Source organism: Conger conger, chromosome 14 (genome assembly GCF_963514075.1).
Source record: "Conger conger chromosome 14, fConCon1.1, whole genome shotgun sequence".
In the NCBI taxonomy this organism is placed as follows: domain Eukaryota; kingdom Metazoa; phylum Chordata; class Actinopteri; order Anguilliformes; family Congridae; genus Conger; species Conger conger.
This window is the reverse complement of record NC_083773.1, coordinates 31,855,525-31,882,516: the sequence shown is the minus strand read 5'-3', so window position 1 is coordinate 31,882,516 and position 26,992 is coordinate 31,855,525. Positions and strand designations below refer to the sequence as shown.

At 48.5% G+C, this 26,992-nt stretch overlaps 1 protein-coding gene across 5 annotated transcripts in view; it reads left to right on the top strand.

Moving 5' to 3' along the window:
• The window catches only part of LOC133110206 (forkhead box protein J3-like), a 61,964-nt gene that overhangs the window by 16,243 nt on the left and 18,729 nt on the right, over positions 1-26,992 (top strand). For all 5 annotated transcript variants that reach the window (XM_061220142.1, XM_061220140.1, XM_061220141.1 and 2 more), the window contains exons 2-3: positions 9,351-9,774; positions 25,908-25,982. In XM_061220142.1, coding sequence (XP_061076126.1) covers positions 9,454-9,774; positions 25,908-25,982 — 396 coding nt within the window. In that variant the 5' untranslated portion in view covers positions 9,351-9,453. The remainder of the gene's footprint in view (positions 1-9,350; positions 9,775-25,907; positions 25,983-26,992) is intronic.

The window sequence follows — 26,992 nt, the reverse complement described above, 5'->3', positions numbered from 1 at the left end:
ATATTCACAGAGAGAGTAGAACACTGACCAAGGTTCAACAATAAGGCTTACCCGCTTGCCCCATACTTGGTTGGACATGTAAAACTGTTTGGCTACTTGGCCGATCGGGCCAAGTTATTTGGAGCCCGTTCAGTTTGTTTGAGCTCTCAGTTTGGCACCACTAAACTGACACGGAATCTGAGAGTTTGTTTGTGGGAAGGAAAAAGGTCGCAAAGTGGTAGTTTGGATGTAGTAGACTGGCTTTGACCCCACGTGAGTACATGTGGCAACTTGCCACTTTTTAAGAATGATCTGAACTTAATATACATTACGTTGAGGGTTAATTTGACCCCATTCAGTGTTTGACATCTTGCAAATGAATGAATGCATTTCATTGAGCAAGTTTCTAATTTGTCACTGCCCACTGGTCAGCCTATTGTGGAATAAAGCCTTGCGGAAAGTGACAGGAAATGAGTTAACCTCCGAGCGCCCTCGTGCTGGGCTCCGAGCCACGTGCGAGCGTGGTCACGTGACGTCATGAGTGCGGAAGGCCTCTGCGCCGGGCAGAGCATGAGTCCTGAGCTCAGCGTTGTGACTTTCCAGTTTGTCGTCTGTTCTGTAATGCCCTGGGCTGCTTGTTCTCCCTCCATGTATTATTTGTATTATTATTTGCGAATACATCTGTCGTAAAGCGTTCTCCGCAGTCTTGGCAGCCCGCGGGGCTGCGGGCTTGGCCTGAGCGTGGGGCTCTGAAGTCACTGCTCTCAGCGCCCGGGTTCCCAGCCCGGCGTGATGCGGCGCTGCAGCTGCTTAGACCAGCGAAAGGTCTGTCTGATGGGGCCAGATGGCTAAATCTGACCGGACTATTCCAAGAAACTCTATATTCAGACGCGATCTCGTGAAGGGAGCCAGCCGGCCCAGCGAGGTAGCGACTGATTTAGCCGGCGAGGCGCGAGCCGTCTGCGGCGAGGCGGCTTCCTGACCGCTGGTGACACGGAGAAGCCATCGCAGAGAGGACCCGAGGGAACGCAGGTGCGTGTCACCTGGGCGTCCGGGTCTTCCGTTTCTACATTGGGGGAAATGATTGCTTAAAATGGAGGCTGCTTCCAGGTCAGGGAGCATTGTTTTTTGTCGGATGGTTGTTGATTGATTACCTTGGAAGGTTGTGTAGTCAAAGCAGAGACACTTTGGGAGGGGGCTCGAGACTAGGCCTGGTGCATGCTGGGTACCCTCTAGACAGGAAGCAAAATTACAAACTTAAATGATGTGAATTCCTGTGGCTATTCTTATGTTTTTGTTTTTAATGTTCACAAATAATGATAACATGGGTTAGCATGACTCCTGGAGTGAATTGAATGTGGATAGGAAAGCAAGATATGCGTGGTGGTGTGGTGATTTGCTTATTTTATATTTACTTTCATAATGAGCCTCGTTATTTGTAAATTAAAATGGGGAGAATTGGCAGGGGTTATTGATTCAAAACCTCTGTCTAGAAACAATGGCAATTTTAGTTATAAGCAAATACCTGAACTCATCAGCTCATTGAGGGAGTTGTTTTTGCACATTCTTTTCCAGGGAGCACAGTTGGGGGGGGTTTCGTGTGCGTTCAGCGATGGCGGTATCTGCTCATCATGGCTTAAAGGTTATTTTATGGCAACGGCAACGTAAACAGTGACATACCTGCCATGCTGCCACCACCCACGCTCTCGCAAAAACAACACTATCGGCGCTCTTCCCCCGGGAGCTAAAGGGGCGGGCGGGGCTCTCTGCGCAGGTATGGGTGTGATGATTGCAGTCTCCCCGGTGCGGCAGGGCTGAGCTGATCCATACGGGCCAAACGGCTCCAGCTGGGTGCGGTCAGCTGAAATGAAATCCTGATCGGAAGCCCAGACCTCAAACTTTGTCTTTTAAGCCCAGGCTGATGAACTTGATCCGTCGCTGTTCATCTTGATATTACTATATTAGTTTCGGACAAATGAAATTTGAAAAGTTTCTGTTATCAACAAATGCTCCTCGGGTTGGTGCATCATTTTGACGGACAGGGAAATTAACGTTGACCTCTATGGCGAGACCGAGGCATAACCGCTATTAAAAACAAAACGCGGGCTGCATGCTGATGCTCGTTTGCGAGCTCTTGTGTGGCATTTCCAGAAGTGAAGGATTTGCACCTGAGCTCACTTCAGTGTGAACATTCCCAGTGTAGTGCCCTGAGCGCGTTAGCTCGAATTGTCGAAAATTGCCACTCATGAACGGGCGCCTATAGGCACGCACATGCCCAGTTAATCCATATGAAATGCGTGTGTACATTGCAGTCTCATAAAAAACAAATTAGCTGTCAACTCTTATCTGAGATTCAAGAACACTTTCTTTCTCGTTGTGGAAAGATGCTATTTCTGGAAAATTCTACTCAGATGGCCACCAGTGCTTGAGCCTATTCTGATGTCCCCAGCTGATTCTTGGTCATATGTTACCTAAAATATATCGTTTTTTAAATCTGAAAGAAGGAAAACCATCTCCACTCATAACCAAAGCTAAAGGTCGTGCTGAGAGCGCTTTGCAATACCCTCCCCCCCCCCCCAGTCCCTCCCTGTGATACTTACTGATGTCAATACAGAAGTGTAGCATGGCCCCCAAACTGGACAAACTAGAACTGGCACCATTGTAGGTTTAGCCAGGTGCTGCAGAAAAGACTCTGTGAAACCTCTAGTACTTTCGGGTGTCACTTTGTCACAGAAATGAATAAGTGGAAGGGAAGGTATAGAGTCTTTGTTTTATTTTTGGGAAAGGGGAAAATAGGGTAGATGGGGGAAAGATGTGGACGAGGGGAATTGGAATCTGGGTGGAGAAGGAGCGAGGAACAAAGTGGATAAACGGTGGATGAATGATCCGATGGAGAAATGAACCTTGTGTCGAGCTGGGATGCCTCCATTTGATGCCTTTTGTATGCGAAACTCAGGCCTTGGAAACGGTATTTTAAAGTGTGAGGGAGTTTTCTTCTAGCACGATGCTGAGGGAGTGCATCAGCCTTTTGAAGCACGTCTCACTTCCCACAGTTCCTTTAGTGGAGAGCGCCTGGCGGCAGGAAGGGTGCGTGACGTCTGCGCGTGCCCTGAGATTCAGACGGCGCACCCTAGAGGTTTGACCCTGCACCTGCAGGACACGGACGCTCGGTGCGCTGAAACATCGCAGATGTGAAAGCACAGCAGGGGAGGAAGTTGACCCCATGAGTCACTGCACTTTAAAGATGAACTGGGTGTTGGCTCTGGCACTGAGGTGCTGATATCTTTAATATGTTGTTAATTATTTCTAAAAGGTACTGTATTATCATGTGTTCATGCTGTCCTTAAGTGTTGGCAGTATAAATGTCTACGTGAGAAACTCCAAGGCAAACCTGTGAGCCATGTTATTGCTCCAACGATATGATTTAATTTAGGGTTTTGGGGAGAAAATGTTATGGTTGAGAACAGCGTTTGAACATGGGCTGAAATAGTGGAATTAATTCTTCCCCTTTATCGACAAGCAGCACCACTGCAGTAACTGCAGACTGGACTGGACCCGCCCTGCTCCTGCAGCTACTCTGTGCAGTGGACTGAACTCCTGCAGTGCTGTCAAACACTGGAGTCCCTCTGCTTCTGCAGTGCTGTCAAACACTACAGTCCCTCTGCTTCTGCAGTGCTGTCAAACACTGGAGTCCCTCTGCTTCTGCAGTGCTGTCAAACACTACAGTCCCTCTGCTTCTGCCGTGCTGTCAAACACTGGAGTCTCGCTGCTTCTGCAGTGGCCTTTTACTCTCAAGTGAATTTCCTCTGCCCATGCAGGAACTCTATCTCTGTGTCTTCTACAGCTCTAAGTCTGTAAGCTGGAGTGAATTATCTGTGTTCTGGCAGTAAATATGTACACTGAAGTGATTTCCCAGAAACCATATGTTTTATGACAAATCATGGCGTGTAATAGTGTGTCGTCGTGTGTATATTGAAAATGCAACACTACATACAGCATACAGCTCACATAATTAACAGTACTGTGACATTTTTGGTAATAAGAATTAAGAGCAGACTTCAGCACATTCATCCACCTGTCTCATATCCTGATTCAGACACGACTCTAGTCTGATACACCCTCTGCATGTTGACAAAATATCTGAATATTGATTGGAATATTGAATGTCTGCACCATCCCGGTGCCCTATAAGATAATCTCATTAAGCTGTGCACTGTACAAAGAAAGGAAGAATAATAATAATATAATGAGTACCTGCTAAGCACTGTCACGGAGCCAATTGCATTTTGATGGCACTGAAGTAAAATCCCATCTCTTGGGTAAATTATCCTTGTGTTTTTGTATTTTTTAAATTGTTCTGGTGTTTACCAGTGAGAGGTTATGCTTTTCAGGTTATAAAGTAAGTGAGATAAAAACAGGCTACATTTGTACTGGAACAATTCGGCTTGGGTTCTCATTCACAGCAGCAAGCAAAGGCTCTCCGTCTTGGTAGGCATGGGTTCATAGTTCCCACTCTGACACCAATTTCTGTTTCCACTTCTCTGCTCTCTGGTAGCTTCGTCTTCCTTGTCCTCCACCGTCTGTCTCTCTCGCTCCCGCAATTCTTCCTTGGTAAATTCCGGTTCAAAACTGTAAGGTTGTATTTCTTCGTCAAAATCTAAAAGCTCGTCCTCCTACTTACTAGTGTGGTACCATGAGTAACAAAGTCTTTAAACTGTCAAAAGTCTGGTTGTTGGCTAGCAAGCAAGCACTAGTTGTTTCGGTAGCTACCTAGCTATGTGCAAAAAATTGTTCCTTACATGCTCCTCCAAAACCCAGATTCTATTGCGTTGGGACTGGGAATGATGCCATAGCATTAACATCATTCATTTTCGATGGCTTTTAAATTCAATATTCGTGAAATTGTCAGATTGTCAATCTTGATATGTGCTTCATATTGAAAAATATCAATATAGCCCATCAAAATATCACTGGAACCTAGTGAATTGTCTGTGTTCCAGTAGTAACTCTAAACACTGGAATGAATTCTCTGTCCTGGCCAGTAACTGAACAGTGGAGTGAATTTCCTGCACTCCTCCCATTTCTGCGCCTAATCAAGTGGTCATGGTGGGCCATGTTCAGAGCGGTCTGAAGCCAGCAGTGTGTGAGCCTGGAGTGGACTGAGCTTCAGACGGGATGCGTGAGACCCTTGCGCCCAACATGCACACGGTACCCCCTTACACAGCTGCTGGAAACGGAGAGATTGCAGCAGGGCTGCGATTGGCGGAAGGCACTTGCGGAGACGCTGAGGGTCTTTTGTTTCAGGCTGAGCAGAAAGCCCCCCTGGTTTCTCGATGTAAAGCGCTGAAGTGCTGTGATTAACAGCCAACTGCCGAGAGAAATCTCCGCTATCCCCAGATGGCGTAATTACTGCGGCAGGAGCTCCTTCCCATGCTTTTAGTGCTTATCGGACTGTGTCTGTAGCTGTCTGTAGCTGGCCTGTTTGCCGCTCCCCTGCTCAGGCCTGGCTCACACTGCTTGGCGATTGGCTGGCAGCAGGTTTGCCCCGCAGTCGGCCACGCGCGGTTGGTGGGGCGGGCGGGAGGTCAGGCGGCATCGGTGAGATTCTGCTCCAGCTTGCTCGACCGGCGCGCTCAGGCCGGTGCGCCCACAGGGGTCGTTGGCCTGGAGTGTGCTTCAGGAGGAGGGGGCCAGCTCGGGTCCGTCGGCCCGGGGCACTTGCATCCTTGCCTCTGGCGGTTACCGACGATGGGCCTGCCGGGGCAAGGGGCTCCGACACAGCCGTGCCCAGCAGCCGCTCGGTCAGAGGGCCCCATGGGGGCCTCATACAGTAGGGCTCGACATTAAGATGGACTCATTTTGTCTGCTGGCCTGGTCGGATCAGTAGGTCTGCGTTCCGCTCTCCTGTCCACTGGCCCAGCTGCCGAAATGAATGTAACCACTTTTTTAAAAGAACTCATCAGACCAGTTGCATTCAAAAGTCTGCCCATCTCTGTGGACTTTCATCTTTGTGGTTTCAACCAATCACTGGTGCAAGATGTTCTCCTTTGCCTGGGGGATTTTGAATTTTCGAGATGAGGTGCCTGCAGTTCAACCAAGGGTAGAATTATAACAGGAGGCTAATAATATATTCAGCGAATAATATGGAGTTAGTTCATTCTCTAAGTCGCTTGATAAGTTTCCTTGTAATAAATAAAGGTAGATTAGCTGGGTAGGAAGCTACCATTGTCCATTTAATGCTATTTCAGTTGTTTGTCAAATTGAGATGTTAGTTCAAATATTAGTGAATGATCTGTAGGTTAGTTATTGGCAAATATTGGTACCGAAAATTAATGATTGATCAATCTGTAACATTTGTAGTTGATAAGTAAGTTTCGGTAGCGAAAGGACAGCTGTAAGTAACATTCGCGATTGATAAGCAAGTGTTGGTACAGAAATGATCAAGCTTATTGTCCAGGATGGTAAATCATCTTTTTCTCTTTGACCCAGATCAAACTTATTTCGGGTGTTTAAGTTAGAATGTCTCTTAGTGGCCCCAGGCCAGCGGGAACTCCTTATTGTTAAGCCCTGTACAGAGACCCCCTCGGAGAGAGACCACATAGTTCTCACAGAAACGGTCCCCATAGACACCTCACAGAGACCACGTGAGGCTGTACGTTAATATTTTTCCAAGGAGCATGTGTTCATCAAGTTGGAAACAATTGCATCCCAATTAGTTGATGGGCAATTGCTCCTGAAATAGGTGTGCTGTAGAGCCCTGCCACAAAGAGTCCCCGTATAGACGTCACAGGGACACCATGGTAACCTCAGAGAGAGACCCTATGGAGATCTCTCATACAGCCCATGGAGACCTTACAGAGCGAAACTATGGAGACCTCAGAGCCCAAACAGACAGAGGGAAACTGCGCAGAGGCGTCAAAGTTAAACTCCTCAAGAGGCCCTCAGGGACCCCAGAGAGAGGAGTGCAGGCTGCAGTGAGCCTGAGCGCCCACGTGTTCAGAGAGTGCGTGCGATCGACACAGGCCAACGTGAAGGGAAGAGGCGGTAACAGGCAGCTTATTAACGCTCTCTCCAGGGAGCCCTCTGTGGACTCATTAAGCCTCTTAATGGAGAACGAGACTGACATTAAGGCCTCTGCCATCACCTGCGCCGCCGTGAAAAGGAGACGACGAGTTTTGGGGTGCGCGCCAAGGTTTACTTTCTCGGCTCCCGGAGAGGCTTCACAAAAGAAAAGGCGCTTGCTATTTTAGTTTAGCGCGTTTTGAAACGGCTCCAAAGCCTGCACCTCCGGGGCTGGAAAAAGAGAGGAATCTCTCTCTCTCTCCGCGGCGGCACCGCCGAGGCGTGGGTGTGAGGGATCCCCACCCCTGCGTGCCGGGCTTCTCCACGCACTCCCGGCCCGTTTGTTCTCGCGGAGGAGGGCACGGCCCCCCGGTTTCGGTGGCGGGGCCTGTTGCTAGGCTACGCGGCCGTTGTTATTGTTGTGGAATTTGAGCCGCTTCCTACGCAGGTGCGGCGGAGGGAACTCTGGAGGATCTCCCCGAGTACCTGAGCCAGGTGTCGTCACCGGCCCCGCCGCCTCTTAACGCACGCCACCGCTCGCCCTGCGCCCTCTCCCGCGAACGCGGACGCCTGCACCCCTTCGCCGTAGCTGCCTGGGATTGTCAGCTGGGTACGAGCCCTGAATTTGGCGGCAGCAGGGCTTTCGGGTTTTGTTTGCACATGAGTGGTCAGGGTCCTGGATGCTGCTTCTCTGCTCCGGTTGTCAGATTTGGCTGTGCGTGTTGGGTCGGGGGCGGTTTTTGTGTGTGTGTTCGGTTGACTGGGGTTTGGTTCCCTGAAGGAAAGGGAGCCACTGGAAGGAAAGCCAGGCATTATTGAATCACTCCAGGCTTAGTCAGGTTTAACCAAAAATATTATTGGAAAAGTGAAATGGGGACGCCCACTTCTACACTTCCAAGTAGAAGGTGTGTGCGTGAGAAACTATATTCCCCCTACTTTTATTTCTCTGTAAACCGAGGATTTACAAGTTTGTTGCCCGCATTCCTCTTTTTAATGTGGTACCTGTCGGGTCAGGGGGTGTTGCCATTGAGAGGCTGGCTGTAGTCCGCGTGGGACATGTCGAAGTTATCACCCACAATTCCCCAGCATACGCTCACTAACCCGGTTTATGGGCTGTGAATGCGAGTTGTTGTGAAGTGGACTTTGTCTCATCCTCCCACACTGTGGCTGATATTACATCCTAGAGGAAAAGGCCGGTTGCTCAGATGGAACTGTGTTCAGTGCTGGAGGAGTTTCCTCAGAGCCGAGTGACCCAGTGAGTGGTAGAACAACAAAGGTGATTTTGCCTTGCTGGCTTGTTTTATGTACATTCTTACAACAGTGTGTTGTTGTTAATGCTATGACTTGTTTGATTATTTTTGATTGTGAAACTGATTGAAGTGGTTACTTGGTTGTCCTTTTAATGCGCCATAGCTTAAGTAATGGCTTAGCACTGAAGCTGTTATTACTGTGTTGCAGTTGAGATTTAAATTAGTGTCTTCTTATTCTACGCCTTTCTGCTTTAGTTAATATTTCGACTGTAGAAGCCACTTTTGTGTCTGTGTGTGGGCTGTGGACCTTGTAGCTTGTGTGTTGGGTATTGCTCGGGGATCAGTGTGTTTGGATGTGAGGACAAGCTCTGCCCCCTCGTCTCAACAGTCCACACCCATTTACGAACCTGCCCCCTTTCCTCTTAAGTCTGAACGGAGGCTTCCCCTTTACAGACCTGCCCCCTTTCCTCTTAAGTCTGAACGGAGGCTTCCCCTTTACAGACCTGTGAGTGAGGACATGGTGGAGTTTAGACTAAAGAGAGGACTTTAAATTAAAATTTAGTCTGAGGTGAGGACTTGACAGAGGTTATTCTGCAGTGAAGACATGTTAGAGTTTAGTATGGTGAGGGCATGTTATAGGTTAGTACTGTGAGGACATGTTAGAGTTTAGTATGGTGAAGACATGTTAGAGTTTAGTTTGGAGAGGACATGTTAGAGTTTATTATGGAGAGGACGTGTTAGAGTTTAGTATGGAGAGGACATGTTAGAGTTTAGTACCGTGAGGACATTTTAGAGTTTAGTATGGAGAGGACATGTTAGAGTTTAGTATGGTGAGGACATGTTAGAGTTTAGTATGGTGAGGACATGTTACAGTTTAGTATGGTGAGGACATGTTAGAGTTCAGCAGGTATAGTTCCACATGTTATGTGTGTAACAGTGTCTTGATCCCATCTCTGGGTACAGTGACGACCCCGCATCGCCCTGCTGGCGTCGCTGTGAGCAGAGTGAGGTGAGCTGTGATGGTAGCCTGTGTCCTTCTCTGTCCCCCCCCCCCCCCAGAGTGCGTCTGGAGCAGCGCCCAGCACTGTGAGCTGAGGGAGGCTCCGCCCCTCTCCCCGCCCCTTCCGCCGTCTCCCCTCTGTGACCCAGCCTCCCAGTTACCATGACCTCAGAGCTGGAGAGCAGCCTGACCTCCATGGACTGGCTGCCGCAGCTCACCATGCGGGCCGCCATCCAGAAGGCGGACGCGCAGAACGCCCACGGGCCCGGCGTGGCCAAGAAGAGCGCCCTGCTGGACCCCAACACCACGCTGGACCAGGAGGAGGTGCAGCAGCACAAGGACGGCAAGCCGCCCTACAGCTACGCCAGCCTCATCACCTTCGCCATCAACAGCTCCCCAAAGAAGAAGATGACCCTGAGCGAGATCTACCAGTGGATCTGCGACAACTTCCCCTACTACAGGGAGGCGGGCAGCGGCTGGAAGGTAAGGGCCGGGGAGCTGGGCTCCACGCGGTGGCGGGGGGGGGGGGGGGGGTAAGCACGTTTGATTAACTCCGTGGGCTGTAGCCGCGGCTGGCTCTGGCTCGTGGCCGATGAGGAGTGACAGGTCTGGAGACGCGGCCCGGCCGTGTGGGCAGGCGTTCTCTCCGCTCTGCGCCCGCTCGCTCGCTGCACTCTGCAGACTGCGCGCGGGCTCCCGGCGCGTCTGTGGCCTGCTCTGTATAAAGCCCCGCGGGTTTGGTTCCATCGATTTTTAGAATAATTCACGTTAGGCTCTGTTTGTTTATGGGCAGCGAGTGGTGGAGGCTCTGGCTGTACTCTTTCTACCGCGGTGTTTACTTCGCTCGGAAACTCCAGTGATCCTGAGGTTGCATCATCCCGCTCTCTGATTGGCTCAGTGTTTAAGACTTTGCCGACGGCAGGCCAAGACTCTACATGTTAAAATGAGGCAGAGGGCTATGCACTCTACATGTAAGAATGAGGCTGGGGGGCTGTGCACTCTACATGTAAGAATGAACAGGGGGCTGTGCACTCTACATGTTAGAATGAGCAGGGGGCTGTGCACTCTACATGTTAGAATGAGACAGGGGGCTGTGCACTCTACATGTAAGAATGAGCAGGGGGCTGTGCACTCTACATGTTAGAATGAGCAGGGGGCTGTGCTCTCTACATGTAAGAATGAGCAGAGGGCTGGGCACTCTACATGTTAGAATGAACAGGGGGCTGTGCACTCTACATGTTAGAATGAGACGGGGGGCTGTGCACTCTACATGTTAGAGTAAGACAGGGGGCTGTGCTCTCTACATGTTAGAATGAACAGGGGGCTGTGCACTCTACATGTAAGAATGAGCAGAGGGCTGGGCACTCTACATGTTAGAATGAGACGGGGCTGTGCTCTCTACATGTTAGAATGAGACGGGGCTGTGCACTCTACATGTTAGAGTAAGACAGGGGGCTGTGCTCTCTACATGTTAGAATGAGCTGGGGCTGTGCACTCTACATGTTAGAATGAGACGGGGGGCTGTGCACTCTACATGTTAGAGTAAGACAGGGGGCTGTGCTCTCTACATGTTAGAATGAGCAGGGGGCTGGGCACTACATCCCCTGCAGCCAAGTGGCATGGCTCACTGGATGCCTCCTCACCCTAAAATAATCTACATCTGTAGAGGGCTCTGAAATCTTGACATAATACTCAAACATGGTCAGTGAAAACGAATCTGCTCTCAATTGAAATATCAGATTTGGAAATATTAAAATCTTGCTTCTTGAGCTCGGAGGCTTATTCTAAATGTTGACGGATACAGTCATGATAATACACCGAGACATTAAAATGTATTCTAATCTATTTATTGGAGAACCTATGAAACAGTTTTTATTATTGTATCGGTGCGCATAGCCAGATATTGTTAGTCATCCTGATGGGTGCGTGCTGGGTGTGTGCGGGGCCAAGGTGAAGTCTGCAGGTCACGACGGCAGTTGGAATTTTCAAACCCGGCGCACGCACTCGGCTGCTCGCCATGGTTACTGGCTGTGGGGAGCGCGGGCTGGAGGGGGCAGGGGGCCGTGTGAGGCTCACTAATCTGAACAGAGCCTCTGGCTTAATCATCGCAATAGAACTCCATTAGCCCAGGGTTTTAAGAAATATCAATAAGAGCTGTCAGACTGTGACAGCCCAAAGATTATTCAGCAAGGTCAGGAACCGGGAGAGCAGGACTGGGCTCCGAGCCCCTCGTCTCTCTGCGTCTAAGGGCCCGCGTCTGTCAGACTCCTTAAGTGTTATGAAGGGCCTCTGTTTCAGCGTTGAAAAGTGTGTCCTCTTCCACTGAGTTTTACATTTTTCTTTCCCCCTGTAATGCCTTATTTATTTATTTATTTTACGGTTTTACTGCTAACGTTACAATATATTTAAACGAAATGAGAAAATAACTGCTTATCCATAAAAAATGGAAAGTTATAGAACTAACTAAAATGGTTTTGTAATTAACAAACAGACTTGCGTCTCCTGGGGTTAGTTTTTGCTTGGCTCCAGCCACCGAGAGCTTTGGAGAGTGTCTCTTCACTCATTTTCTGTCCTGAAAAGTGCCTGTAAGCGCAGTGGGTCCATTTCCTCGGAGACCTGTGGGTTTAAAAAAAATGGTAATAATACAGTCATGTACCAGTGCTTAGAAATACGGTGGAGAAATGAATAAATCCACTGAAAACAAGGAAATGAATAAATCTGTGATTTTCACAGATTTACTCCCACTCACTGACCAACTCACTGTGCTGATATCTGTCACTCATTCCCCATATTCACCCACTCACTCTTCTACTTAATAACTCAATTGTTCGCCTTACTCACCGACTCATTCATCGATTAAGTAACTCAGTTCACCCACACCCAAATCAACGAATCCATGGAATCACACACTCATTCACCGTGCTTATCCATTCACTGACTCACTCACTACTCACAAACTCCATCGCTCATTCACTCAGTCACTTATTTTAACTGTCGTGTATGTTAGCTCAATTTGAACTGTTGTGCATGTTAGCTTAATTCTTAAGTGTAGGGTATGTTAGCTGGAGACAGGCTGTCCGGTCCTCTCGGGCTTGTTGGGAGCTTGCATATCACGACTCTTGGCTGTTGGTCAGTTCCCAGGTTTATGAGCCTGTTTCTGCCTGGTTCCCACTTGACCCGCTGCTAATGAGTTTAAATTTATCAGGGCTTCGCTGATCTCTACACGCTGCTGCGCCCTCCCTCCCTCCCTCACAGATATTCCCCGTCTCCGTGTCTGTGAGACACCTGACCCCTCTGTGCTAATTCAGCACGTACGGCCATTAGAGGATTTTCCAGGTAGCTGGTCCGTACTGGAGTTTTTGTGGTGTCAACCTGTGTTCTGAGGGGAGTTGAATCTGTTTATGAAATGAAGGTATAATCCTGATGCTGATCTGGCAGTAATCTGATAAACCCAGTGCACATCTCCAGGGGCAGCGGCAGACAGCTCGTTGTTCCATGCTTTTACATCCCCCTCAACCCCCCTCAGTTTGGCCCTCAGTTGGCGTTTGTGCCTCTACCTCCACTCTCCCAATCCTTTTCACGGCTGACTGCAGCACAGAATCCAAGCAACCGACCCTGACCCTGCTGCTTTTGGCCGATTGCTGCAGCTCTTATTGACCAGCCAGTGGGACTTTCTTGGTTGTGAGTCACTTGGACTCTGTCTCTCTTTCTCTCTTCTTGCTGGATGGTAACACTGGCTCTCCCTTGCCAGCCATCCCTCTGTTGCTTTCTTGCTTTTTTTGCCGACTGTGTGCTGTGAGACACACACACACACACTCACACTCACACTCGCACTCACTCACTCTCGGCACTGTGATTGTCTCTCTCGTTCTCTCTCTTGCGCTTTCTCACTTTCTCTCGTTCACTCTCTCTCTTCCCCCCCCCCCCTCTTCTCTTTTCTTTCTCTCTCTGCACCCGGGTGTGCTGACTGCCCCTCTCACTGGTCTCCCTGACTCTCTCCTGCTTGCCCCTGCGTGCACGGGGCTAAACCAGGACAGAGGATGATTGCACAGTGGCCTAACTGCCCCGTGGTGATGGAGAGCCCTGCTCAGACAGAACAGGAGAGCGGGGGGAGAGGGAGAGGGAGAGGGAGAGGGAGAGGCCTGTCAGTGTGTCAGCAGCCCCTCATCCGCTCCTGCTGCCATTACAGAATGCAAATGCCCATCACCTTTCCCCAGATCAAAAAGTTCCAGAGTTTAAATTTGGGCACGGCAGCATAATAACAGCAGCCTAAGGCAGTTTATATATGTTTTTTAAATAAGTGATGTTAGAGCACTGATTCGGCTGCAGGGCATCATTTCCCACGGAGATGGTGTTTGGGCTCATAAATAAGCAGACGGGATAACTCGGACCTGCGATTTTAAATGCACCGACGCACGTGGCAGCACCCCGCTCCCTTATCAGCGACCCTGATTCCTGTGTCCGGGGGGGTGGGTTGGGGGGGATACACAGACCCAGAGTGTGAAATCGCCAGATATCTGCTCCTGCTCCTGACAGCCTGGTGTATGGGTTTTAACGCCATCGCCCCTTCTTATTTGAGCCGTTAGCGGAGTAGCAGATGCTGACGCGTGCCCCTCGGTGTGCGATAAGATGCGGTTGTGATGGCGCTGGCACCAGCGGGCGGAGGGAGTTTTATTAAAGGGAGATGGGGCAGGGATGGGTGTGGGGCCTCTGTGGTGCTGGTTCTGCTGGGTGAGGAGCAGCTGCCGTACCGTTTAGCTCAGGTCGGCCGCGTGGTCTGCTATTATGCAGTTTGGGAGGTGAAGTTTGAAAGCGAGGTTGAAGTGATATTTCAGCCTGGCTGGTAATAGGGAGGAGGCTGTGCTGGAACTGTGTACACAGGAGTAGGGGGAGGAGTGGGGCTTCGAGGCAACAGACAGGGAGGAGCCTTGGAAGAAGAGTAGGGACTGCAGGGGCAACAAGAGGAGTAGGAGCCGCAGGAGAACAGTGGATGAAGAGTCACTGGTGAGGAGGTGTCTCGGGAGAACCGACAGTGAGGAGGTGTCTCCATAGAGTAGCTCGGGAGGAGGCGTCTCTGGAGAGGAGCTGATGAGGAGGTGAGGCTCTGGAGAGCACTTGACTGCACGCCTCCTACAAGCTGGTTCAGACCTGCCTCTAACCTCTCACCGCACAGTTAATGTAATGAACTTTGAAAAAGGACTCATAAAGCTGGAAATCCCATTAGCGCTCTCAGGCCCTTCTGTGGGGGAACGAAAGCTGCTGCAGGAACCTGGAGGGGCGCGCTGACTGCAGTCCAAAAACGGCATTAAATCAGGAAGCCGTATTACAGCTTCAAAATAGCCTGCTTTCATTGTTTTTCATTATATCCGAGCTGAACTCCCATGGTTCCCCATACATAAATAATGTATCATTTAATATGTTGATCGCACATTTATTTTATGTGCATGCGGTTTAATACCACTTTCCCCAGCTGTTGTTAAGACTGGAGCACGTAAACTATTTTATATCTGCATAGCACTCCAGCACACAGCCCGGTCACGTACAGTGTGATGTCCACTCAGTCCACTCAGCAAATGATTCATCCCACAAACATGCTGTTCCCATAGCCTCCCAACCCCCCCACACCTGGCCAAATACTCCCCATAGCCTCCCAACCCCCCCACACCTGGCCAAATACTCCCCATAGCCTCCCAACCACCCCACACCTGGCCAAATACACCCTATAGCATCCCACCACCCTATACCTGCCCAAATACTCCCCTTAGCCCCCCCCCCCCCCGCATACCTGCTCAACTACTGCCTATAGCCTCCCAACAACCCCCCCCCCCTCTCCACACACACACACACACACACACACATACACACCTGCCCAACTACTCCAAGCCCCTTAAGACTGACAATGTGCTGCCAAAACAAGAGCGTTCAGGTTTCATATTCTGTTAAACTGAATCCTCATTTGATTTGTTTCGGCCTTCTTTGGCCCATGTCCCAGACTTTTACAGGTTTAATAATGATGTCCATAACGGAGAGTGTGGGCCGCCTTTAGCGTGGAGGAGCGGGGTGCTAATCCGAAGGCTGAGTCACCTTCTGTGGAGTCACCGAGAGAGGGATGCGAGTCCGCTCTCCTTCCAGCGCTTTCCGTCATCGGGTTTTCAGGCTTACGCTGCCTCGGTCTGGACCAAGCTGCGAACAATAGCCGGGACATGACTGTGTGGCCCAGAAGCCAGAGGTCATCACCTCTGTTCTTCTGCAGCTGCGCACGTCTTGCCAAGGAAGGAGTGATTCTCTTTGTGAATTCTGTTCAGTTCTGTTTACCAGTCAAGGATCAGCCCACCGAACCCAAAACCTGTTCCCACGCATTATGAGACCTGTCGGCTGTGTTATACACTGATCTACAGTCAGTGTTTGCGGGCAGCCTGTGTGTTCTCTCCAGCTGCAGCATCCCATTAACCCAGAATGCACCCAGAAACTGGAGTCTTGAGTAAGAAGGAGCACTGTGAGGTGGCATTTATATAGCGCCTTTATCCAGAGCGCTGTACAATTGATGCTTCTCATTCACCCATTCGTACACACACACTCACACACCAACGGCAATTGGCTGCCATGCAAGGCACCAACCAGCTCATCAGGAGCATTTAGGGGTTAGGTGTCCTGCTCAGGGACACTTTGACACACCCAGGGCCGGGTCGAACCGGCAACCCTCCGACTGCCAGACGACTGCTCTTACCTTGAGCCAGTGTTGCAGGAGGTTGCAGGAGGTTGCAGGAGGTTGCAGGAGGTTGCAGGAGGTTGCAGGAGGTTGCAGGAGGTTGCAGGAGGTTGCAGGAGGACCGGGTTCTCCCCGGTTCGGAGGCCTGTGGCGGCTGTTGGCCATGTTTGGGGAGTGCAGCGGGCGCTCAGGGGCGCAGTGTCCGGCCCCCGGGGGCCCCGCTCAAGGCCCCCCCGACACGCACGCGCCTGTCGCTCCAGCCGGGCAGAACGGAATGATGGACGACACGCCAGGAACGCCAGTCTCCCCCCCGACCGCCCCCCAAAAACGCCGGCAGCGGGGCTAATTGCAGGTCGCCGTGTCCCTGCCACCCCTCCAAAAATAAAACGCCGCTGTGAGGATGAGACATTAAGGCCTCCGCTGTAATTGCTCATTTGTCACTGTCACAGTTCCAAGTGCAACATTTTTTATTTATTTTCGTATAAATAATGCGGACAAAGAAGGAGGAAAAAAAAATCCTCCGTCAACAAATGGCGGACAAAAGCGGGTGCGGTGACGTTTGAGAGAGGCTGTGCAAGCAGAAGCACTTTCTCCTCACGGCAGGGAGGAGAAACCGTGAGCCCCCTCCCAGCCCCCCATCTGTGCCCCGTCCCTCTGCCACTGCATTGTACACACGTGGGGTTGGGTATATGTACTATTTGGCCACTACATGACATAGGTTTTTGACCAATTTACAAAAACCCATGTTTACTCCCCCACCCCCCAGACACAGGTTTTTTTTTCTATATTGCTTGCACCTTGTAGTTTAAGAAGGAAAGAATGAAGGTTTTATGATTTTTTTTTTTTTTTTTCTCTACATGATTAACAATTTGTAGGCGAGTACTTGTTTGCTTGAGTACTTTGTCGCATCGGTGTTGTATCGAGGATTTAAAGGGAGACGTGGGTGTATATAAGGCCATGTAGTGTTCCCGTTTGGTTGTTGGATTGTATCGCTAATGGACTACTCTCTGCAATGCACTTGACAATTCTAAATGAACTTTGATGATGATTTTGTTTTGGTCACACGCCGTGGTGAGCGCAAATGCTAATTTTTAAACTGGGAGCGATAGCAGGAAGAGGCAGCGTGGAAGAGCAAGGTCTTTAACTGAAGTCATCGCTTCTGGAGTCTTCTTCAAAAGGCCCGGGGACCCTGACCACCCCACCTGCCCTCCTGTCTTTATTGGGAGAGGTAAAAGGTTAAAAGGCCGAAAAGCTAACGGGGAACTCATACGTAGCTTCCCACTCCTCCGCCCTTGCGGACGCTGCACGTCTCCCCCGGTCCAGGACGCTTTGTCCTGCCGATGAATTATTCTCCTGACGGCGATTTAAAGATATTGTTATTTTCAGGCCATTACTGCCCGCGGCTGTTGAATAATTCCGCTTAATTAGACTTGATTACATTTGACCGTTATTTGGTCTTCAGCGAGCAGAGTCGAGCCATCCGAGGGCTCTGGGTGTCCTTAAGGATGTTCCTCTGGAGGCAGACCCCCGCTGTTTGCCGTCGGTCCACCAGACTGCGGCGCGCACAGCCGGGGAGTTTGAAGAAAGCGCCTTCCAAACGGCCGCAGCTGCACTCCTGTTCAGTTCTAACCACCACCTAATTTCTTACTTCTTCACCAAAGACCCCCATAGGAAGTGATGAGTAGTGTTTTCAGTGCATTATTACGGAGGATGAAATGGGTCCGCTCCAGGAAAGCGAGAGCAGGGCTTTTGTCGGGATGGTGGCGGTTGTGCCTCTGCTCTGTGGAGTCAGCTGACGGTAATGTTGATTTATTACCGTCCGGGCGCGGGCGGGGGTTTGGGCTCGACGGCGCCGGGGACGAGGACCAGGCTAATTGCAGCCGAGCTCCTCCGCGAGGCTTCCAGTCGTAAGAGTTCAGTCTCGCCACGCGAGGGGATTTCGCACGCGAGATTTTCCCGTTCTTAGTGCTGTCCTCCGATTCCAGGAGCAGGTCTGAGGACACCTGCACGGCCTCCACTGCTGCGGGAGAGGGGGAGCGAGAGAGGAGAGGAGAGGAAGTGACAATGGGGCGGAAAGAAAATGTCCAGGAGGGGGGGGGGGGGGGGGAGACGGGGGAGAGGCAGAGACGAGGAGTGGGAATGTGGGAAGGGGGAAGTGACTAAAAGGGTAGTGGAAAGGTGGAAGGGGCATGGGGTGGGCGGGGAATGTTATCATTTGGCCGTGTTAACATCACACTTCTGAACTGGGAATTGCCTGCTCTTCCACCAGGTTGCTGGTGAATCATTGTGTTTTTGTAAACATCCCGCATCAGTTGCCTCTTGATCTCCTGGCCTATTCCAGCCTGCCTGTTGGGGGAGGTTCCCCAGTTCATTTGCACTCCGCATCACTGTTGCAACTAAGCAAACAAAAAACATTGAATAGCAAGAGGACATGTTTTGCATGCTAATACTAACAATGGCCTATTTTGCAGACACAGATTAGACCGTTTTACATTGAGAATCTTCTTTCAGAATTGGAATTAGTCTAGGACTTTGCTTAAAGGTACAATAGGTAAGAATTTTGTGTTAAAACATTGTTACAGGACCATTGTAAATCCCTTCCTACCATTGAAAAAGGCTCACTGGCTCACCCTCTGCCTGTGTTTATCGTCATAAAATTGGGGTTTCAGTTGACAGACTGACACGCTGTACCAAAACATTGTATAACTGTACAATAATTCAAGCTCATTGGTTGAAAATTGGTTATAATTGCCACAGCCAATGGTGTTTCAAGATTTACAGAGAAGGGGGAGGGATAAACAGTGTTGTGGTTTGAGCGTGTTTGTTGCTGCTATTCCTCTCTTGACCGTTAGGAGTCTGAAATGACCTATTGTACCTTTAATCTGTGTCTGTGAAACTGGCCCGAAAAGAACGGCAGCCTTGTCATAAAAGGACTGTGACAATACGAGTTGTACATGCACTGTAATGCATGGCAACACACTAGTATGTAGAAAATGGCACTGGATTTCCACTAGGCCGCCGTTGTTTCATTAATGCCTGTCAGGTTTGTTATTTCTCATGGCGCTCTACCGTCTCTTTCGATTCTCCCTCCGTCAGTCAGTCAGATTTTCATCCTGCTTTGTTCCAGAATGAATATATTCTGCACCTTTCACATAAAATATAGTCCCAGTTAGGTTTTTTTTATTAGCCCCTCTGGGTTTCTCACCTCACCTGCACATTGTTTTTATGGCATTGTTAATTCCCTCCCCAGTTTGCTTTAGGCGAATAAAAAAAGAAAAGCAAAAAGCGAATGCGTTTTTGCTATAGGTGGTCGACCACTTTCTGAGCTGATGTATGTCCTCTGCATGCACGTGCTGCGTTTCTGTAATTGGAGAGCAGAAGGCAGTTATTGGGAGACTAAAATCAGACCACATGCGACAGGCTTTAGGGATCCCCTCCCCCCCATCCCTCCCTATCGCTCAAACCAGGCTTTACCTTATTAACTTATTTTAGCATGTTGTTAAAGGCTGTTTATTTATTTATCGTGTATTACGCGGTTGAAAGAAGTACGAGTTTAATTTAAGAAAAGAATTAACCGTTTCCCCGAGGCCTCATCTCATTTTGCAGAAAGGGCTGTAAAGTTTAATTACCACGATACTTCACACATATTATAGAATATCTACATCAGAGATTCATAAAATCGTCCACTGCTCCTTTGTTTTGCTTTGGTTAATTAGAAGCTGGAGGAGTTCCTGCGTTTTCACCTTGGCTTTTATTCTGCTGCAGCAGCAAACCGTTCACTTTATTAGGAATACATATTTGTCTGTCCTTTCATATTAAAAGATATTTGGTGGCCACAGCAAAACTTTTAGAGCCCTATCTTTTTGTGTTTTGCCGAGCACAGTTTAATAAGAAACACTTTTTTATGGTATTCTGCTGTAGTTCCATTTTTAATGATGTTCTTTCATCCGTTTTGCTTCAAACAAGCCAGTATCTTTTCTGCCACGGACACGAACAGCAGCATGAAATAACTCACACTTACTGAAATGCACTTTATGAAGCACTTTATGAAGCCTCGTGTCCATTTATTATTTCCACAGAACAAGCTGTATATCGTTGATGAAAATGCAACAAGCGTTAGTGTCTCACTGAAAAATTTAACGACTGAGTGTTTCCCAGGAATTAATTGAAGAAAGGATAGCACACAGAACCTGTAGATTGCAGAACTCGAGGAGTCGACCCTCTGTGCTTTCTGTCAAAATCACTTCATTAATTGATTGTTTTGCAACGGATTGTTTAGCAAACTTTCCTGCCTGCTAGATAATTTTCCGAGGTTCTTATTTTACTTCGACCACATTTCCAGTCCGTTTGAAAGCCTTGTTGTCTCTGTGGTAAGTGTACGACCCCTTAATTGCCAGTGAGTAAGGGAGCTCGGTCCGCTGACAGATTGTCTTTGTTCAAAACCGGGATCAGTTATGCCGCTTGCTTTCCGCAGGTCAGTGGTTCTGCTCTGCAGGGACTGAATGGCATCCCGAAAATCAGAAAGATGCTAACTTTCAGCGCCACAAGATGCGTACGCCGCAAAGCATGATGGGAGAATAACCGCAGGGCCGAACTTTGTCTCTCCTCCGCTCCGCACGCTCTCTCGCCTGACATTTCTCGCCTCCTGGGAGCGGCTAATTAGTGTCGATGTACAGCACAGTGTTGTTTTTGTACCTGAGTTTTTCTGCTTAAGGTGCTCACTGAGACTGAGATCTTTTCCCCTTTCCTGGGGGGGGGGACTACAGTGTTTTCCTAGAGAAAGAGTCGGCCTTAAATTTACTGCAGTTTTTCAAAAGCGCATTACAGGTGAAAGGTACTGTTTTCCTGTTTCCAGGCAGTGCATGGAATTCCCATCAGACCACAAGCAACTCTAGCAAAGAGGGGGGGGGAGTTACTTTTAAGGAGGAACTAATGAGGGGAAAAATAAACTTTGTTGGGTAAACTCATGTTGCCTTTGATTTATTGTGATTTATTAAGTCTGTAATGTGGTTAAACGCTGAAGCTGCAGACGGGCGGTGGATACGGAGCCCAGCGTCCGTAGCCCACCGTTTCCTAATGATGGTTCTCCCTGAGCCCCACGGTACTCCTCTCTGCCTTTATAATGTGAACTGATGGGTATTCCCATTTACAGGCCTTCACTTGTTTCTCTTCTCCTGTTTGTTTTCTTGGACACCGTTTTCCAGGAGTGTCTGTTGAACTGTGTTTTCCTGAGATCAGGGATTCTTTTTCACGTCTCCCTCTCACGGGTGCTGGTTTTTCTGGTTTCCTTGATTCCCTCCGTTTTCGGCTTGAGGACGCTCTGGCTGTGTAAACGCACTTGGCCGAGTGCGGATTGGTTGAAGCGCTCCTACAGTGTATACCTACTGTATGGCCTCTTTGTTTGGAAGCTTATAGGGCGGCCTGTAGCGTAGTGGTTAAGGTACATGACTGGGACCCGCAAGGTCGGTGGTTCAATCCCCGGTGTAGCCACGATAAGATCCGCACAGCCCATTGGGCCCTTGAGCAAGGCCCTTAACCCTGCAAGAAATCCTGCTTAATCTAATCAACTGTTCGTCGCTCTGGATAAAAGTGTCTGCCAAATGCCATTGATGTTAATATGTGATGAGCTTCAGGCAGCCAGTCGCTGTTTATTGTCACTGGAGTCCACAAGCCTGGCTGTGGGTGCAGCAGGTGAGAGCCGCGCACATACAGGCTGTAGGGATGAGAGAGGGGGATGAGCGGAGAGAAGGTATGAAGAGACGTGGACTGGTTGGAGGAGGGTACGGAGTCCGTTTGTTGAGCGGGCGCAGTGGCACATGCATCGCCCCAGGGGTGTGAGAATTAGAAGCAGTCATTGCGTGGTGACGGCCTGAATGTCAGATATGGCAGAATATTTGCAGAACACTTATTTTATTTGTCCGGGGGGGCCTGTATTGTTTTGAGCGAGTAAATTGCGGTGATGGTGAAGGCTGGCGTCCTGCTCTGTCTGCAGTAAATGGCAGAAGTTAATTGTGCCGCTTGTCTGCATGTCTGCGGGGGATGTCGCCTATGCAGGAGGAAACTGCCCCCTGCTCCCTCCAGCTCCCCCCAGCCCTGGATAATCAGCCCACCGCCCCTTCCCCACACCGCAGTGTCCCGATTTCCATCCTCTGCGTTGCCGACAGAGTCGTCTGTCCTTGCTTGTGTCTTGTCAGTGCCGTGACACACTAACACACTGGCCCTATTCAGGTGCGCTCAGTCAGGATATGGGTCCAGAAATGTTTATTTGGGTTCTGCTAAAATGCCCTGCTAAACGATGGCTCCGGAGTTTGTTCCACTTTAGATGCTATTTCCGTAATGTGCACAAATTAAGCGTACGATTACAATGACATCTTTTCTCTGGTTTTAAGTGGGATGGGAATGTAGTCAGCCTATTTTTAAATGCCAAAGTAGTAGATTTACTCTTATGTGTGACATCTGTGTGGTAAACACTGCTCTAATTGTTTCGCTGGTATGGCATGGTATATCGTGACTCACCAGTTTAATTCCCCCATGAGGGACAGTAAATTAATATTGTCTTCGTAAAAATAAGGGCTTCTATTTTCTCGAGTAAAATATCAGGTTAATAGGTCTTCTGTGAGGTGACCAATCAATGAGGCGCTTTGATTCTGTAGGAAATGACTGGTGAAATTCCTTGGCATGTTCAGATTCCCTGTTTGAATTCCCAGCGTGTGGACAGAGCTGGGGAGGAGGAATTTGAGCATTTAGTGTGACATTTTCACAGAAGTCGGGAGGCGGTGCTGGTCCTGTGTGGTCTGTCGGAGGTGCATTCAAGCGGAGGTCGAAATGAGCCTTAGAAAGAAAACCAAACGCACGTAGGCAGAGACCACAAAACATTGAACTTATGCCCCTTTAAATAGAGTAGCCTTTGTGTAGGAGGCTTTTTTTCACTGTAGTGCTAAAGTCTGAATGACTACATATTTAATTTATGCAAAAATTAAAGCCATAAACTAGCACCGCAAAATTTTCCACCCTCAGGTTCAGCCCCTCTCTGGGCTTGGTGCGGCCGCCGCAGTGCGTGGGTTGGGGAGCCCACCCTGGCCGGGGGAAAGGCATTGTGACTCGCTCACCAAGAATGCAGGGGTGGGTACACTTTCGCACAGAGAGAAACCGCCGCCTTATCTCCCGTTACGCATCGGAACGTTCCGGAACACGTGTGGCGGTGCGCTGGTTTTGGTGTTTGTTCGGCGGCGTGTCGCGTCTAGCATTCCGCCCAGGTCACCACGGCTACTGACTGCCGCTGCTTCTCCCATAGGTGTGGTTGTGGATGTTGACAGACCGTAAGCCTTTTCTGTCCCCGCTCTGCGCGGCTGCTTTGGGATTGACCCTGGTGTCTGACTCACAAGCCTCTGTGCGCTGCCGAAATTGCCCCGGCCTTTGAAGCTTGATTGCTCGTCTGAAATTTTGGCACGTCCCTCTGTTTTCTTTTTTCTTTTATTATTTAATTCTTTTTTAAATGTTATTATTTCATTGGTATATTTTGCCAAAATGAATATTCATCTGTAGAGATATTTTCTAATTTCTCATGTCAGTTGTTTTTGAGGTGTGGTGTATTGCTTTTTTTTTTTTGTCCTTTTATTTTTCCTTAAGATATTGTTCTTTTTTATTTTCTCATGATGTAGTCACAGTCGTGACGTACAGTGCAGTCTAAGTATTTGGGCTTTTTCTTAAGAGCAGACCATTTCTGTTCTTTTGGCTCTAATAATAATAATAATAATACATTTTATTTGAAGTGGCGCCTTTCTGGACACTCAAGGTCGCCTTACATTGTGCAAAATAAACATGGTAAAAACATGATACAAAATATCCCATTTAAAATCATCAACAAAAAAGAAAACATGATACAATATATCCAATTAAAAATAATTTACAATGAACATACAATTAATATCAAACAAACAGACAGCAGACAGAGATAGACACAACAACATGTAAAGGGAAGGAAACAGTCAGGGGTATGCAAGAGTAAACCTGAGTTTTGAGAAGTTTTTTGAAAGATGACAGTGACTCTGTATGGCGGATGTGTATGGGTAGAGAGTTCCAGAGCCTGGGTGCTGTAGAGCTGAATGCTTGAGCACCCATAGTAGAGAGTCGGGTGGTGGGGATAGACAGGAGGCCAGCTGAGGAGGAGCGGAGAATGGGAGTTGGGGTGTAGTCGTGAAGGTCAGAGAGATAGGGGGGTGCAAGGGTGTTCAAAGCCTTCTATGTGAGTAGGAGGATCTTGAAATCAATGCGCTGTTGAACTGGTAACCAGTGTAGCTGAGTGAGGATGGGTGTGATGTGGTCATGAGATTTTGTGCGGGTGAGGATTCGGGCAGCAGAATTTTGTGTAATTTGAAGTTTGTTGGTGAGTTTGGTGGGGAGTCCTGAGAGGATGCTGTTGCAGTAATCCAGCCGGGAGATGACAAAGGCATGGATTAGAGTTTCAGCACTGGTGTGGGAGAGTGAGGGGCGGAGTCGAGATATTGCGGAGGTGAAAAAAGGCAGTCCTTGAGATGTTTGTCTGTACTCCACCACATTAGCTTTAATGAAGCATAGGGAATTTATATCCATTGGACAGTTGGCTTCTCAGCTCTTTCTGATTAGTCCGGTGTATTCAACCGCTTCCTTGGTGCAGGTATAAGAGAGCTTTCAGAGTATCTAATCGTAATTCTAGGCTTCTGATTGCCTTTGGAGTCTGTTATTGCCGTTTGTTTGTTTGTTTCTCTCTCATAGTGGCTTCCTTGACTGTCATTGGCGCAAATCTGGTCCTCATCTTGACAAACGCCAACAACAGACTCCAAAGTCAATCAGAAGCCTAGAATCAAGATTAGATACTGAAAGCTTTCTTATACCTGCACTAAGGATTGAATACACCTGACTGAATCTGAAACGGCTGAGAAGCCAACTGTCCATTTACCTCTGGTCCCCTAAAATGGGGCGACTGTTTAAAAGAGATTTAATTCCTACACTGATCACCAGATATGGATGTACATGTCCTCAAATTAAAGGTGACAGTCTGCACACTATCCTCATATTCATAGTTTCATTTCAAATCCAATTTTCTGGAGTACAGAGCCAAGAGAATAGAAATTGCACCACTGTCCAAATAACTATGGACTGCACTGGAATAAATGTTTAGATGTACCATCTTAGCCTTTCTTGAGAATGTATATATTTATGTCACTATGAATATGAGTGAACATCGTATTCTGTGAGTTTTTAGAATTTTTACAGACACTGCTGTATGAACTGTGTAGTTTCAGAGCAGGACCTAAAGGTGTAGCCCCATTATGTTTGTTGTACTGTCCTATGCTAATCAACGGTTCTCAAGAGCAGCCCTCATAAATAGTCACAGCATGCAAAGAAGCACATGAACATGTACATTGAATGTGGGTACTGGTGGATAATGCCTCCCAGGGCTAGGCAATGGGGTGTCTTGAGCTTAACTGGCTGGTGATTGTACGTTATGCATTGCATTTTAGCCAGTCTCCTGCTAGGCTAGCATATTGCTCATCATAGACAGTATTGCGGCCTGTAGCGTAGTGGTTAAGGTAAGTGACTGGGACACGCAAGGTCGGTGGTTCTAATCCCGGTGTAGCCACAATAAGATCCTCACAGCCGTTGGGCAAGGCCCTTAACCCTGCATTGCTCCAGGGGAGGATTGTCTCCTGCTTAGTCTGATCAACTGTATGTCGCTCTGGATAAGAAATGCCAATAATGTAATGTAATGTATTCGGTTGGAGATATGAAGCGTTATGTTGCAGGATATGTTGTAGATATGTTTCACTTTAGTTTCACTTTTTCGGAAAGTTTTGTTTTCCTATTAAAAAACTGTTTTCTGTCATCATTAACATTCAGCGTTTGCTGTTTTTCTTTCTTTCTACAGAATTCGATTCGACACAATCTGTCCCTGAACAAGTGTTTCCTTAAAGTACCTCGCTCTAAAGATGACCCTGGAAAGGTGAGCTTTTCTCATTTACTTACACGGTATGGCATTTACTTTTCAAAAAGTGGTTAAATAATGGCAGTTAAATCTTTTGAGTGCTGACAAGCAATGATTATATGGTGAAACCATGTAAATATATTAAACAGTGGAAACTTGTACAGCTACTTGTACAGAGGTCCAGCAACTATATCTCCTTGAAAATCTTTTAGAGGCCTTCAATTTAAAAAAATACATTCAACGACTCAAATTACCCAATTTTGACATTGGCAGTTCAACGCTCTTGACTGTTTTGTGGAGAGATTTTGGTATTCATCCTGAAAAGCTTCATATCCATGTTTCATTTACATTTTCCTCTTGTAAACTAGTCTTGGATCGGAATCCACATTCTGTTGCAAGTGGGATTTTGAGTGAGGTCGAAGGCTAATTCTGGGATATTCAGACCATTTTATTTTGCTTTACTGCTGGTTTGCCACACTTGTGATGGAGCTTGCTGCATAGTTTTAATGGGTCCTTGAATTTGTGGGAAAGAGACCTTGAAAGGCCTTGAAGAGTGCTAGAAACGGGAGGATAGCGCAGGAACCGTGCTTGTGAATGCGCGTAGCATGTCCTTCACCGTAGCGTAGACCAATTTCAAACAGCATTTGGAGCAGACATTGGAGCACTGGTTGCGGAGAGTGTTTCGGGCCTTTTGATAAAGCTGGTGCACAGAGCTGTCCTCGTCCTCGTTGGAACGGACTTCAACCCCACCGAGTGACACTCATATTGGTAGGCAACAGGTCCGGTGGAGTTCAGGAGTCTCTCTGGGCCCCCGTGAGGCGGGTTCTGGTGGCCTCTGTAAAGCGTGCTCTGGGGAGACGCTACGATTGGGAGAAAGAGACCCGATACCCCCAACAGCCTCTGTCTCCTGCTACAGACGGACGCACGAAGACCAACGCTGTAGACCGTCAAATGCGCTCCGATAAACTCAGACTGCACGCTGCTGGAGCTTAAATATGGGGCTGAATGCTGATTTTTATTTTTATTTT